Raw genomic sequence first — 12,179 nt, forward strand, 5'->3', positions numbered from 1 at the left:
TCTACGGTTCAGTTACTTAGTAGTTTTTAAAACATTTGCACAAGGGCCACGGGTGGCTCAGGCGGTTAGAGCTCCATGCTCCTGACTCCAAAGGCTGCTGGTTCAATTCCCACATGGGCCAGTGGGCTCTCAACCACAAGGTTGCCAATTCGATTCCTCGACTCCCGCAAAGGATGGTGGGCAGCGCCCCCCGCAACTAAAATTGAACACGGCACCTTGAACTGAGCTGCCTCCCGGATGGCTCAGTTGGTTGGAATGCGTCCTCTCAACCACAAGGTTGCCGGTTCGACTCCCGCAAGGGATGGTGGGCTGCGCCCCTTGCAACTGGCAACGGCAACTGGACCTAGAGCTGAGCTGCGCCCTCCACAACTAAGACTGGAAGGACAACAACTTGAAGCTGAACAGCACCCTCCACAAATAAGACTGAAAAGACAACAACTTGACTTGGAAAAAAGTCCTGGAAGTACACACTGTTCCCCAATAAAGTCCTGTTCCCCTTCCCCAATAAAAAAAAACACACACCAAAAAAAACCAAAAACAAAAAAACCCCACTCATTTGCACAAGAAATGACAATCTGTATAGGAGAAGATAGAAATTGGCTCCTGGTGTTGACCCAGGGACAGGCTGTGCAGCCCCAATGAATTTCTTGCTGATGATCTCAGCAATCATCAGGGAGGAAGAGGAACTGAAATGTATTCATTCAGCAGGCGCAGCCTAGATGTGATTTCAGTGAATTTGCACGGCAGCCCTCAGCTTGGGGGGATTGGCAGAAGCTAGAAGTCAAGGCGGGCAAGATCCCCATATCCCTAACTCTGTGGAGGGGTTGGTCTGGGGTCCTGTAGATGGACAGACTGTGGCACCTCCAGATAAGGGGTGTTACTCGGCAAATGAGGTCTCAAGCCACAAAAAGACATGGAGGAATCTTACATGCATGTCGCTGAGTGCAAGAAATCATTCTGAAAAGGCTACGGACTGTATGATTCCACCTATGACATTCTGATATATGGAGACAGTGAAAAGATCAGTAATTGCCAGGAGTTAGGAGGCGGGAGGGATGAACAGGCGGAACACAGGGGATTTTGGGGGGCAAGGGAACTACTCTGTATGATACTGCAACCGTGCCTATGTACCACTCTACATTTGTCCAAACCCACAGAATGTACAACACAAGAGTGAACCCAAACGTAAACGGCAGACTTTAGTTAATAACAATGTGTCAACCTTGCCTCATCAATTCCAACAAACTTGACACACTAACGATAGGGGCAAGTATGCACTGGTCAGGGGGATGTATGGGAACTCTCTTACTATCAGCTCAATATTTCTATAAACCTAAAACTGCTCTAAGACATATAATACTTTCTATTGTTATAGTTAATAAAATTAACTACTTACGACTATTAAAATTACTTATGTGTTATTATTTAATGATTATAAAATCTTATTTAAAAAAGAAAGAAAGCGGAGTCCTAGACTCCAAACCCAAGGCGCAGACCTCTGGGCCCACACAGTGCCTCAGCCCTCACCAGGTGACAACAGTTATGCTATGTTCTGAGACGTGGATGCCTCTTGTCTTAAGACACGGAGGGTGAGGGACACTCCGGTCACTTTCGCTGCTCTTGCATCCAGAGGCTCACCCACAGCGACACATCAATGGCTTCCACAGGGTTTGGCCAACAGGGATGCTGGACAGAGGGCAGAGGGTGTTTCCTCCCCGACTGATTCTACGGCGCTGCCAGTGGCCCCTTCCCCTTGCCTCAATGGCCCCCAGGCCCTAGGCCTGCACTGTGCTCTGCGGGCTTCTTTTCACACGGCAGCCCCACCAGCAATGCCCCGCCACGAACTGCTCAGTTTGGACACGCCATCCTTTTCTTTCTGGAACCTACAGTATATCAAGAGTCTATTAATCAACAGTCTATTTATCAGGGCTTTTTGTTTTCTATATTCTGATGCTTTGACGTCTCAGGCCCGGTGGACCCTGGAGGGACTGCCCCTCCCAGGATCAGCCAATTCCTAAAGAGGGCAAAGGACGTGCCTGAGCATCTTCCATCTGCAAACCAGCCCAGTCAGAACTCACACTGCCACCACCTCCTCTAACAAACTCTCACATGTAGGACACTGTCCACCTGCCGATACCTCAGGAACAGGTTCCAGACAACCAGGTACCCGACGCCCCAGAGCCCTGAAATGATTCAAACCCACCGGTCTGAAACCTGCTCACCCTGCCTCAAACATTTCTTCCCGTGAAAACCACAACGGGGACTCTTGCCCACGGTTTCCCCGCGCTCCCGGTGCCTCCCACTGTGGCCCTGTGCCACGTGCTGAGCCTTCTATCTCAAGGGAACTGTGAGTGTGACAAACTATCTTCTCCATGGCGGAGGTGATAATAAAACCCACGTGTGAAGGCAGAGAGCCCCTCCTGCCAACAGCGCAGCTCACCTCCAGCACGGGGCCGGCACCCAGGATGGTCCTCTCGACGCCGCTGGCATAGCCCTTCTGGCTCAGGGCAGTGAGACAGTGGATCAGGAAGTTGGTGGTCTGTGTCTTGCCTGAGCCGCTCTCGCCCGATATCACGATGCACTGGTTGACGCGTTTCCGGAGCATGGCGTAGTAGGCCACGTCGGCCAGCGCAAACACGTGCGGCTCCAGCTTGCCCAGCTGCTGGTTCTCGTACAGCTTCACGTACTTGGGGTTATAGATGGGGAGGAACTTGAAGGGATTGACGGCCACGAGGATGCTCCCTGCATATGTGTAGATCTTCTGCTGCAGAAAGCGGTGCTTGAGGTTTTTCAGGAGGTTGGCCTCAGTGAGCTCGGGGAGGTTGCACAGGTCGTCAAAGTCCGCTTGCTGCCGGGGCAGGAGGCCACGCTCCACCAGGCGCCGGGTGGCCGTGGCCTGGGCCACCAGCTGCATGTGCACGTACTTGATGGCCCCGTCTGCGTCACGCTCCTGCAGCAGAAAGTAGTAACCATCCTCCTGCGGGTGCTCGTCCTGCGCCCGGCGTGGCCACAGCAGCACACGGTGCACGGGCGAGTCGTTGGCGTCCAGCACCCACTCCTCCCCACCTGTCTCCTTGACCTCCACCAGCACATAGCGCTTGGTGCCATCCAGCTGCAGGCTGGCGATGGCATCCTGGATGACGTCTGACGTGGTGCTGTCCTTGGTGGCCGTCACACGGCACGAGGCCTGGCTCTCGCTGGTGGCCAGCTGCGGGTAGATGTGCAGGTGGTAGGCCGCTTGCCTCCGGCAGCCAGAGCTGCCCACCTCGTTCACACTCATCCTGCCGGCCGCCTAGCCTCAGCATGCCTCCCGGGCTTGGGGCGCACGTCCTGGAGCTGGAAGGGAGGGGGTGGCATGGTCAGAGTAGCAGGGGGTGGTGGTAGGGGTGTCTGATGCCCACCTAGGACAGACAGCCTCAGACCTGAAGCCTGAAACCCCTGCCCCAACAGGGCTCTCCCAAAAAGCCAAAGGGTGGGAAGAGCTTCCACCTGTCCTTAAACATGACCTCTGACCCAAGGATTGTGGCTCTTGCAGAGTGACAGGCACCAGACTCCATCCCCCCAAGGGCAAACCTTTCCCATGGAGTTTGCTCAGTCCCAGCCCCCATTCTTCCCCACCCAGGGTCAGCCTCTCAACCTACAAGTCCAATAGCCACAGCCATGTCTCACCTAAGCCTTGCCCAGCCCACATCCTTCCTAGCCTCTCCTAAGACAGATAAAACCTCCCCTGGCAGCTCCCTAAGCAGATGAAGACAACTTCACACGCCTCGGTTATGTCCCCACAATACACCACGGGCAGTGAGAGGTGTGAGGGGCTAAACAAGAATGGACCTGCCCTGAAATCCAGGGACCCCGAAACAACAATGTCCCCAAAACCCCAATGAGTAGAATGAAGTCCAGGAGAGTTCCTCAAAGCTCACTCAAGAAAACTGCTCAGAGTGCATTTGCTTCTACGCCAGTCTTCTGCGGATAAGAACATCAGATAGATGCCCAGCCAGTCCTCCCAAGACTGCCAAGATCATGAGATACAAAGAAAAACCGAGGAGCCATCCCAGACCAGAGGAGACGTGATGACTAAATGAAACGGGGTCCCTTGACAAGGGAGAGGACATGAGTAGAAGAACTGGTGACATCTGGATAACGTCAGGAGGTTGGTTAACAGCAGCGCAGTGACGTCAATTTCTTAGTGGTACAAATGTGTTAAATATAAGATGGTCACGATTAGGGAAGGTGGGTGAGGAGTACAGGGAACTCTCTACACTGCTTTTGCAACTTTTCTGTAAATCTAAAATGACTCCAACAGAAAAAGTTTGGTTTTAAAAAATGCATTTGCTTCTGAAGATGTGGGAAAAAGAGAAAATGCAGCCGATGTTGGCAACAGCCAATTTTGTGTCTTGGAGTAAGAGGCTTAAATGTGTGTGGGTCACGTGCGGGCTCACTGTGTGCCACCCAAGGCTGAGGATACAAAGATGAACTAGACTTCGGCTCAAAGCCCGGAGAGAGAAGCTGATATGCAAACCAACGTGAAAGCATATAAAGCACAGACACATGGGCAAGAACACACTCTCATGAACACACCCACACCCGTGCACACAAGCAAACAGGGATACATGTGTGTGCAGTTTCATACAAACACACCCACGCTCCCGTGCACACACAGAACACACCTGCATGCTCACAGGTACATGCATGGAAAGCACATGAACATGAACGTGCACGTGTGTACCACATTCAAGCACATATAGGACACATGCATGGTTTCCTATGGATACACCCACACTCATGCATGCACAAACAGAACACACGTGTGCTCACGTGCACCAACACGGGCACACACGCATGCACAGCACCTTCGTATGAACACACGTATGCACACAGGCAGAGCTAGAGCTTCAGGCAGAGCTGGCCCTATGACTTGCTGTCGTATAGCGACGTGGCTGATGTGCACCACAATTTCCGGAGGCGTGACCCAGCACACAGGCTGGGGGCTTTGAACTGTCTCACACCCAAGCTGCCTAGACATGGGCGGCGGAGGTCACACAGATGTGCCTGCTTTCTCCCCCCAGACACTGACCTAAGCAAGAGGCCACCAGAGCCCAGTCACCCTGCTCCTGTGGCCTCTGCCACCGGCCCTGATGAGGGTCTGGCCGAAGCCTGGACAGGTTGAGGGCCTTGCAGCCAGTTGCACTCTGAATCACCTCACGTTCTTCAGGGAAAGCTGATCATCAGGAGCTCTCAGAACCTCACTGTGAACAGAGGTGTGTAGGGGACATTTGCAGCTCTCGGCCCCTTGGTGGGGGAAGCAGGAGACCCTGGGCTCAGAGACGAGGGGGGGAGGGGAGGGCCAATTACAGGACCAGCTGATGCACACTCCATCCCAGATGAGGAGGAAGTAGATAAGACTTGCTCAAGGACGCTGCTGAAGGCCAACACTGCAGGGAGGAGGACGGCCAGAGAGGAGGGGCGGGGCCTAACCCCGCTGGGGCCCCTGGGAGGAGTCCCTGCAGCGTCCACCTGACTTCACTGCTGCAGACCCTCTAGCTGTTGGAACACACTCAGGCCCACCACGTCTGACTCCTGGGAAATTCCTCTGCTGGCCCTGGCTGTGTGGGCCTCCTTGCTCAGCCTGGCCTCACCTGGCCTTTCTCCCCAAGGACCCGCACTCTCTTTCCAGAGCAAATGCCTTTACTCCTTTCCGTGGTTGTTTGCCAGGGAGGACCCTTCTGTGGAACAGCTCATGTGCCTTCAAACCAGAGACACTAATAAATCCTTCTCCAGCCCTGCGTAGAGCCCAGTCACCTCCTCGCTTCCACGTGGCCTGGAGCCAGCCCCTCTCACTCCCACTTGGCCCCTGGTCCACCATTCCTCCACCATGCCATGTAAACCACTATCCCCTTCCCTCAAAAGATGCCACCAAGCTCCTGCTAGTCACACCTGCTGCCAACAGCCTGTCTTGGTACTGCTCACTTGCTCTGTAGCCCTGGGGACAGTGGCGTCACCTGGACCTATCCCTGGGCAGGGACCCCTCCTGCCCTGACCGCCAGGCTCTGTACCTGGGGCATCCACTGTATGGCACCCCCTCAGGGACTGTGTTCATGCCCAAAGACACCTGCCCCACCTCCAGCCCTCCTCTGCCTTGAACGCCCAAAAGGCTCGTTCCCTGCCCCTCCCACTGACCACATCCTGTCTGCTGTCACCATGTCCCCAGAACTGCTCTGTCTTCTCACCAGCCAGTCAGGAGGGCCTCCCATTGGTCTAGATGTGGGTGTCCCAGTACAAAGCCTTTCAGGGAACCCTCAGGGACAGCCCTCAGAGTCCCTGGTCATCAGGCCCAATATAGCACGACCACCCCTAGGTCCCCACACTGGTGACTGGCATACTGTGGCCACTTCCCACGCCCAAGCCCAGGTTAATAGGCTAGACGTTGAAGGGCCTCTCTAGTCCAATCAGGGAGAAGCTGCCCAGAGCCCGACCCACAGGAGGGCGTCCAGTTCCCTAGCTGGGCTGCGTCCCCAGTGGGCTGGGCACCCACCTACCCCCAGTCCCTGCCCTCCCCTTCTCACATCCGCATCGCAGATGGGGGTCGGCCCCACCCTGCTGCCTCCTTCTTGTCCTGGGGATGAAATGCCCCTCAAACCCCTCTACTGGATCCCAGGCAGCTCTGCTCCCAGTACAAAATCTCAGTGTCCCCTCTTTCCATATTCCATAAGTGGCACCATTTTACCTACTACACTCGGCTAATCAGACTCTTCACTGGGCACAAAAGAGTGTCTTGTCATTTAACATTTCTTTGACTGTCAGGCTGGATTTTTTTTTAATTATAATTATGTCTACTGAGCAGCTATCTTTCTGCTTCTGTAAGTTGTTCATGTTTGTTGCCCATGTGTTCCCAATGAAGCCTAACTATTTTAAAATTATTTTTAACTTATTGTTTTGAAGGAGCTCTTTGTATAGGAAGGCTATTGACTCTTTGCCATGTTTGATGAAACTAATTCGTATCAATTTGCTTTTGCATATGGTGTTTTTTGAGACAAATATTACAACTTCCGGGCAGTCAGATCTATGGGTCATTTCTTTCATGATATATATTGCCCAGCCCATTCCTCTCCTAGATCTGATTAACCTGGGGCCACATCTTCTCTTCCCAAATTTATTCTTTACATTAAGCCTTTATCCATCTGAAAATTATTTTGGAGAGTGTATGTATTCCCTAGGGCCACTGCAATAAAGTACTACAAACCAGATGGCTTAAAACAACAGAAATTTGTCTCACAGTTCTGGAAAAGTCCAAAATTACGGTGTCAGCAGGGCTGGCTCCTTCTGAAGGCTTTGAGGGAGGAATTCGTCCCAGGCTTCTCTCCCGGTTTCTGGTAGCTGCTGGCAAGCCTTGGCCTTCCTTGGCTTATAAATGCTTCCCTCTCATCTCTCTATTGTCACATGGTGCCCTTCTCTGTCTGTGTCCTTGCCTCTTCCTATAAAGACTCCCGTTACTGGATTTAGAATGAGTTTGTCTTGAGATCCTTTAAATAATTACATTGCAAAGACCTTATTTCCAATCAAGGTCACATTCTGAGGTTCTAGGTGTACACGAATTTGGGGGACACTAGTCAACCCACTCAAGTGTGGGAGGTGAAATGGGGATCCAGGTGCTCCTCTCCAAAGAGTGAAGCAATTGTATAAATGCCTTTTATTAAAGAATCCTTCTCTCCCCTGACCAGGAAGCCATATTTGTTTGTTAAATATTGTAGATGAAATTATTTGACACATGTGGGTCGGCCTCTGGGCTGCCATGATGTTGACGATCACAGCTCCAGAACTGTGATAATTCACTGACAATTGTTAATTCATTGATAATACATCGTTCTTAAACGACAACATCTCCCTTGGTGGGGCTCAGCCGTTTTCTCTGGCTTCTAAGCACACCTTCCTCATTGAGTCTTAACGGAGCCTGAGACCTGCAAGTTAGTCACGCTGTGGCTGAAGGTCCTTGTTCCAAGTGGATGTGAAACCTATGCCTCGAGAATCCCCCGGCTGTGTCTAGAATGAAAGGAAGCAGGTCTGGGCCTGGGGAACCAGGGGCAGCAGGTCCTGGGGGTGAGTGGGGAAACCCAGCTCAGCCAAGTGGCCATCGCAGGAGGCAGCCATGTGTCAGGGACAGCAGGTCCTGAAAAACCCGTGTGGCCATCCTCCATCCAAACCGGTTTACCAAATACCCATTCTGCCCTCCAAGTAACGTTCACGGAAGTGCACACAACGGGAGCAGAAGCAAAATACCCCCCCACACACTGATGGGATCTGTCTTCCCCAGGACTCAGGGGAAAACTATGCCCTCTTACCAAATGGAAGTCAAGCTGGCAGGCTATAAAATTCCCGCTGAGAGAACCAAAAGGTGGAAGTGAAATGCCCGTCAGAGGATGAAGGATACACAAAATGTGGTCCACCCACACAGTGGAGTATTACTCAGCCATGGACATGCGCCGCAATATGGGTGAAGGTTGAAAACATGCTGCATGAAAGAGGCCAGACACAGAGGACCACGTAGTGTATGATTCCACTTATATGAAATGTCCAAAACAGGCAAATTCTTAGAGACAGAAAGCAGATTGGTGGTTGTCAGGGAATGGGGGAGGGAGATGGGGAGTGACTGCTGATGGGGATGGCGTTTCCTTTTGGGGTGATGGAAATGTCTTGGAACTAGACAGACGTGCTGGTTGTACAACATTGAGAATGCACTAAATGTTACTAATGATAAATCCCATGTGCATTTTACCACAATGAAAGAATTCCCACTGAAAAACCTGAACCGTGAAAAATGAAGGCTTTGCAAACGCTACGCTGGTATACTTTCTGCACTTGGAGAAGACATGAAACTCAATTCAGGGCCTTTCTTTCACGAGAAAGAAGGTGCAGGGAGGAGGGGAAGGCAACCCCAAATTTGGCCCCAGGGGTAAGTGAGTGGACAAATGTGAAGGAGCCACTCTTGAGGCCTGGCCGAGGCCTCGTGCACGAAAAAGCAAGGTTCTGCCTATTGGTTTGGCGAGCAATTGGGATTTTACTGGAAAATAAGGCAGATGGGGCCTCCAGAAAGCGTAGTGTAGCCGCTTCGTTTATATAAGGCCGTAATTTGCAGCCACATGTTTATCGGATGAAATCATTCTCAAGCTAAAAGGAGGAGGCTGGCATGACTATAGAATCATGCAGGAGGCACCACTTAGAACACAGTGTGTTTCCATGTTCCCATGTGCATGAGCACTGGACTTTTTAGGAAGAAATGATTGTGCAAAGTTATCTGGAAGATGGACGTGCTAAGAAACAGCTACAAAAGAAGTATGTTTCTTGGTTAAGGTCGCTCAGAGCTGGAGGACAACTTAGGGTTTGGATTAGGGTGATATGGCCGTAAGCCACGGAACGCCTGGAGCCCCCAAAATTGGAATATGCGAGAAAGGGTCCCCCCTGGAGACTTTAGAGGGAGCTAGGGCCTTGCTCATGCCTTGATTTTGGATGTCTGGCCTCCAGAACTGTGAGAGAATGAATTTCTATTGTTCAAGCCCACAGTTCGGAGTATCAGCTTACAGCAGCCTTTAACACCAATCCAGGTGCCTAGTACAGAGGGTATTGGATGCTCCAAGCATAGACACCCTCTCAGGACTGCTGCCTGAATGCATCCCTTTCTTTCCTAAGATGTCCCCCCAGGCCTTCCAGTCTGGCCCAACTGGTCTGAGCCCTGGAGAAAGCCCCTCCCCCCGGCAGGCACTAGGGCAGCGGCCGGGCCACCGTCTCCAGCAGGTTACTGCCCCTCAAGACCCATCCTTTCCCTGGGGTCTGTGGCTACATCCTTCAACATCTGTCCAGCAAATGTTTCTCAGCCAGGCCAGTGCCGGGCACAGGAGAGAGTGAGAATTTGGAGGTGTCTGGCCTGCAGAGAACTTGACAACCAACCAACCTATGAGCAAAGAGGCATTTCCAACAATGATGAGTCACACTAGGGGCAATTTTGTCCCACCCCCAGGGGACACAAGGAGATGGCTGGAGACATTTTTGGTCATCACCACTGGAGGGGAGGTGCTACTGGCATTGGGTGGGTGGAGGCCAGGGACGCTGCTCAACACTCTCCAGTGCACAATGTGGCCCCCACTGCAGAGACTGACCCAGCCCTGTGTCAACGGTGCTTCAGTGGGGACAGAAACAGATCAGGGCAGGGCCGTCATTTTAAAACAGGAGGCAAAGAAGCGCTCAGAGTGGACAGTTGCTGAGGCCTGGACAAGTGAGAAGGGGCAGACAGCCCACGCTTGGTGATGGAAGCCCGGGCGAGGGTGGTGAGCGCCAAGGGCAGGGGCAGCCTCAGAACAAGGGGACCAGTGTGGCCGGCAGAGGGAGGCTGGAGGGGGAGGGGCTGAGGTCAGGGAGGTCAGATCCCATCCAGTAGGGTCTGGTGAATGTGGGATGGCGTTTAAATTTTCATGCATGTCTGAGGGGAGCCTTGGCTCCTTGGGGGAAGGGAGCACCAGGACTTGAGTGCTTGAGTGACACCAGGAAGGGGTCGGCTAGCCTGTGTGTGACAGGTGGGCTATGGGGGTGGGGAGGGGAGTCTCACTGGGTGTGTGTAGGGGGACTGACAGTGGCTCGGGTGGGGCCCATGGGACGCAGGTGGGTTCTGGTTACAGGGGGAGGGCAGATCAAGAACTATAGGGGCCGGGCTTTGGGTCCTTCCTAGGTGGCTGGAGGGCTCGTAAAGACACAGAAGGCCACTGGGGAAGATGGTCTGGATGGGCAGAGGAGACCCTTTTGGGATCCCCCTCTCCAAATCACACAGTCTACCTATTGTCACATCCAGATGGAAAGCCACCTTGAGAACCTCCTGCAGACAGAGCTACAGTGACAACACACAAAAGCCCTGCTTTAGACAGTGGCTCCATAGTCCCTGGAGAACAAGGAAGACCCACTCTGCTTTTAAAGGCAGTTTGGATCCTTGAGGACTCTGGGTAGGGCTGGGGGAGGGCGGTGCTTCTGTACCAGCCCAGTTGCTCAATGTGTGTCAGCCGCTCTGGTTCACGGAAACCCCCCCACACCCAAGACATGTCCCAGGGGAACCCCTGTCATAGGTCTCCGGGACACCTTGCTTGGGGAGCAGGTCCTGCCTCACTGGTTGCAATGTGGGATTTGGGCAACCATGGAGCAGTTAGTCTCATGCCTGGAACTTGGAACTAAGTAGCTGTTCAATAAATACTGGCAGTTTCTAAGCTCTTGAGCAGATGAGCTATTACTACAAAGCACTGGTTGCCTCCCACCAAGAGCCCCTATTCCAGTTTCTTCAATAACCCATCCTTGGACTCTAGTTTTAGAACATTCCCACCATCTCAAAGAGACTCTGAACCCTTTAGCCACTGTGCTGTCGTCCTAACTGGACCCCTGTACCCATCCTTGTTTTCTATTCCTGTGGAACCTGCCTTTGCTGCCTGCCCCACCCCAGCAGTGTGGGGTCCTCTCTGCCCCAGAGTCACCCCCTCCCATCCACCCGTGGCCCCGAGCCTCGTGGCCTTCACATGGGCACGGCCTCCTGCTCCTGGCCACGAAGCCCAACCCCTGCTTGGTGTCTGCCACAAGGACCTGGTTTCACTTTCAGACCCAATGACATCTCCAGTCACCGAGGCGGGCCATGGTTGCCCTGTCAATACCTTTGGTCCCGGCCACCAATCATCTCTTCCCAGCCTATCCACACATCGTGGAAGAGGCACAGGGTCAAGATGTCCTTGAAGTTTGGCCGTAGGCTTGGCAATACTGAGAACAGGGACCCCCGTCTGCCCCAATTATAAATCTTAGCCAGCTCCGCGGTATGGATGCAAGTGCACGCATATACAGCCTCTCACGCCTGGCTTTAAACATGCCCCTTGTAGAGTCCCACGGGATCTGCTCCTTCCTGAGCCAGGTCCTTGCCTGTCTGCAGTCACTCCAAGGGTAAGGACATGTGCAAGATCTGGAAAATTCCCCAACAGGGAGCTTCTCAAGTTAATGTGGCTGACCTGTCCACCTCCCCTAAAATGTTTACCTAAGTGAGATAAAACACATGAACTCACTCTATTGGTATGACTGTCCAAACTCTCTTTACTAAATAAAAAATAAAATATTCGCCCTTTACCCAGTAGGATTGGCCAAATTGTGTATGCCCACCCCTCCTGTTT

At 52.7% G+C, this 12,179-nt stretch overlaps 1 protein-coding gene across 14 annotated transcripts in view; it reads right to left on the bottom strand.

Moving 5' to 3' along the window:
* MYO9B (myosin IXB) overlaps window positions 1–12,179 on the bottom strand; it is a 79,741-nt gene that overhangs the window by 63,088 nt on the left and 4,474 nt on the right. For all 14 annotated transcript variants that reach the window (XM_074337955.1, XM_074337951.1, XM_074337952.1 and 11 more), the window contains exon 2: window positions 2,441–3,336. In XM_074337955.1, the coding sequence (XP_074194056.1) occupies window positions 2,441–3,280 (840 nt within the window). In that variant the 5' untranslated portion in view covers window positions 3,281–3,336. The remainder of the gene's footprint in view (window positions 1–2,440; window positions 3,337–12,179) is intronic.

Source organism: Rhinolophus sinicus, linkage group LG07, assembly GCF_036562045.2.
Source record: "Rhinolophus sinicus isolate RSC01 linkage group LG07, ASM3656204v1, whole genome shotgun sequence".
Taxonomy (NCBI): domain Eukaryota; kingdom Metazoa; phylum Chordata; class Mammalia; order Chiroptera; family Rhinolophidae; genus Rhinolophus; species Rhinolophus sinicus.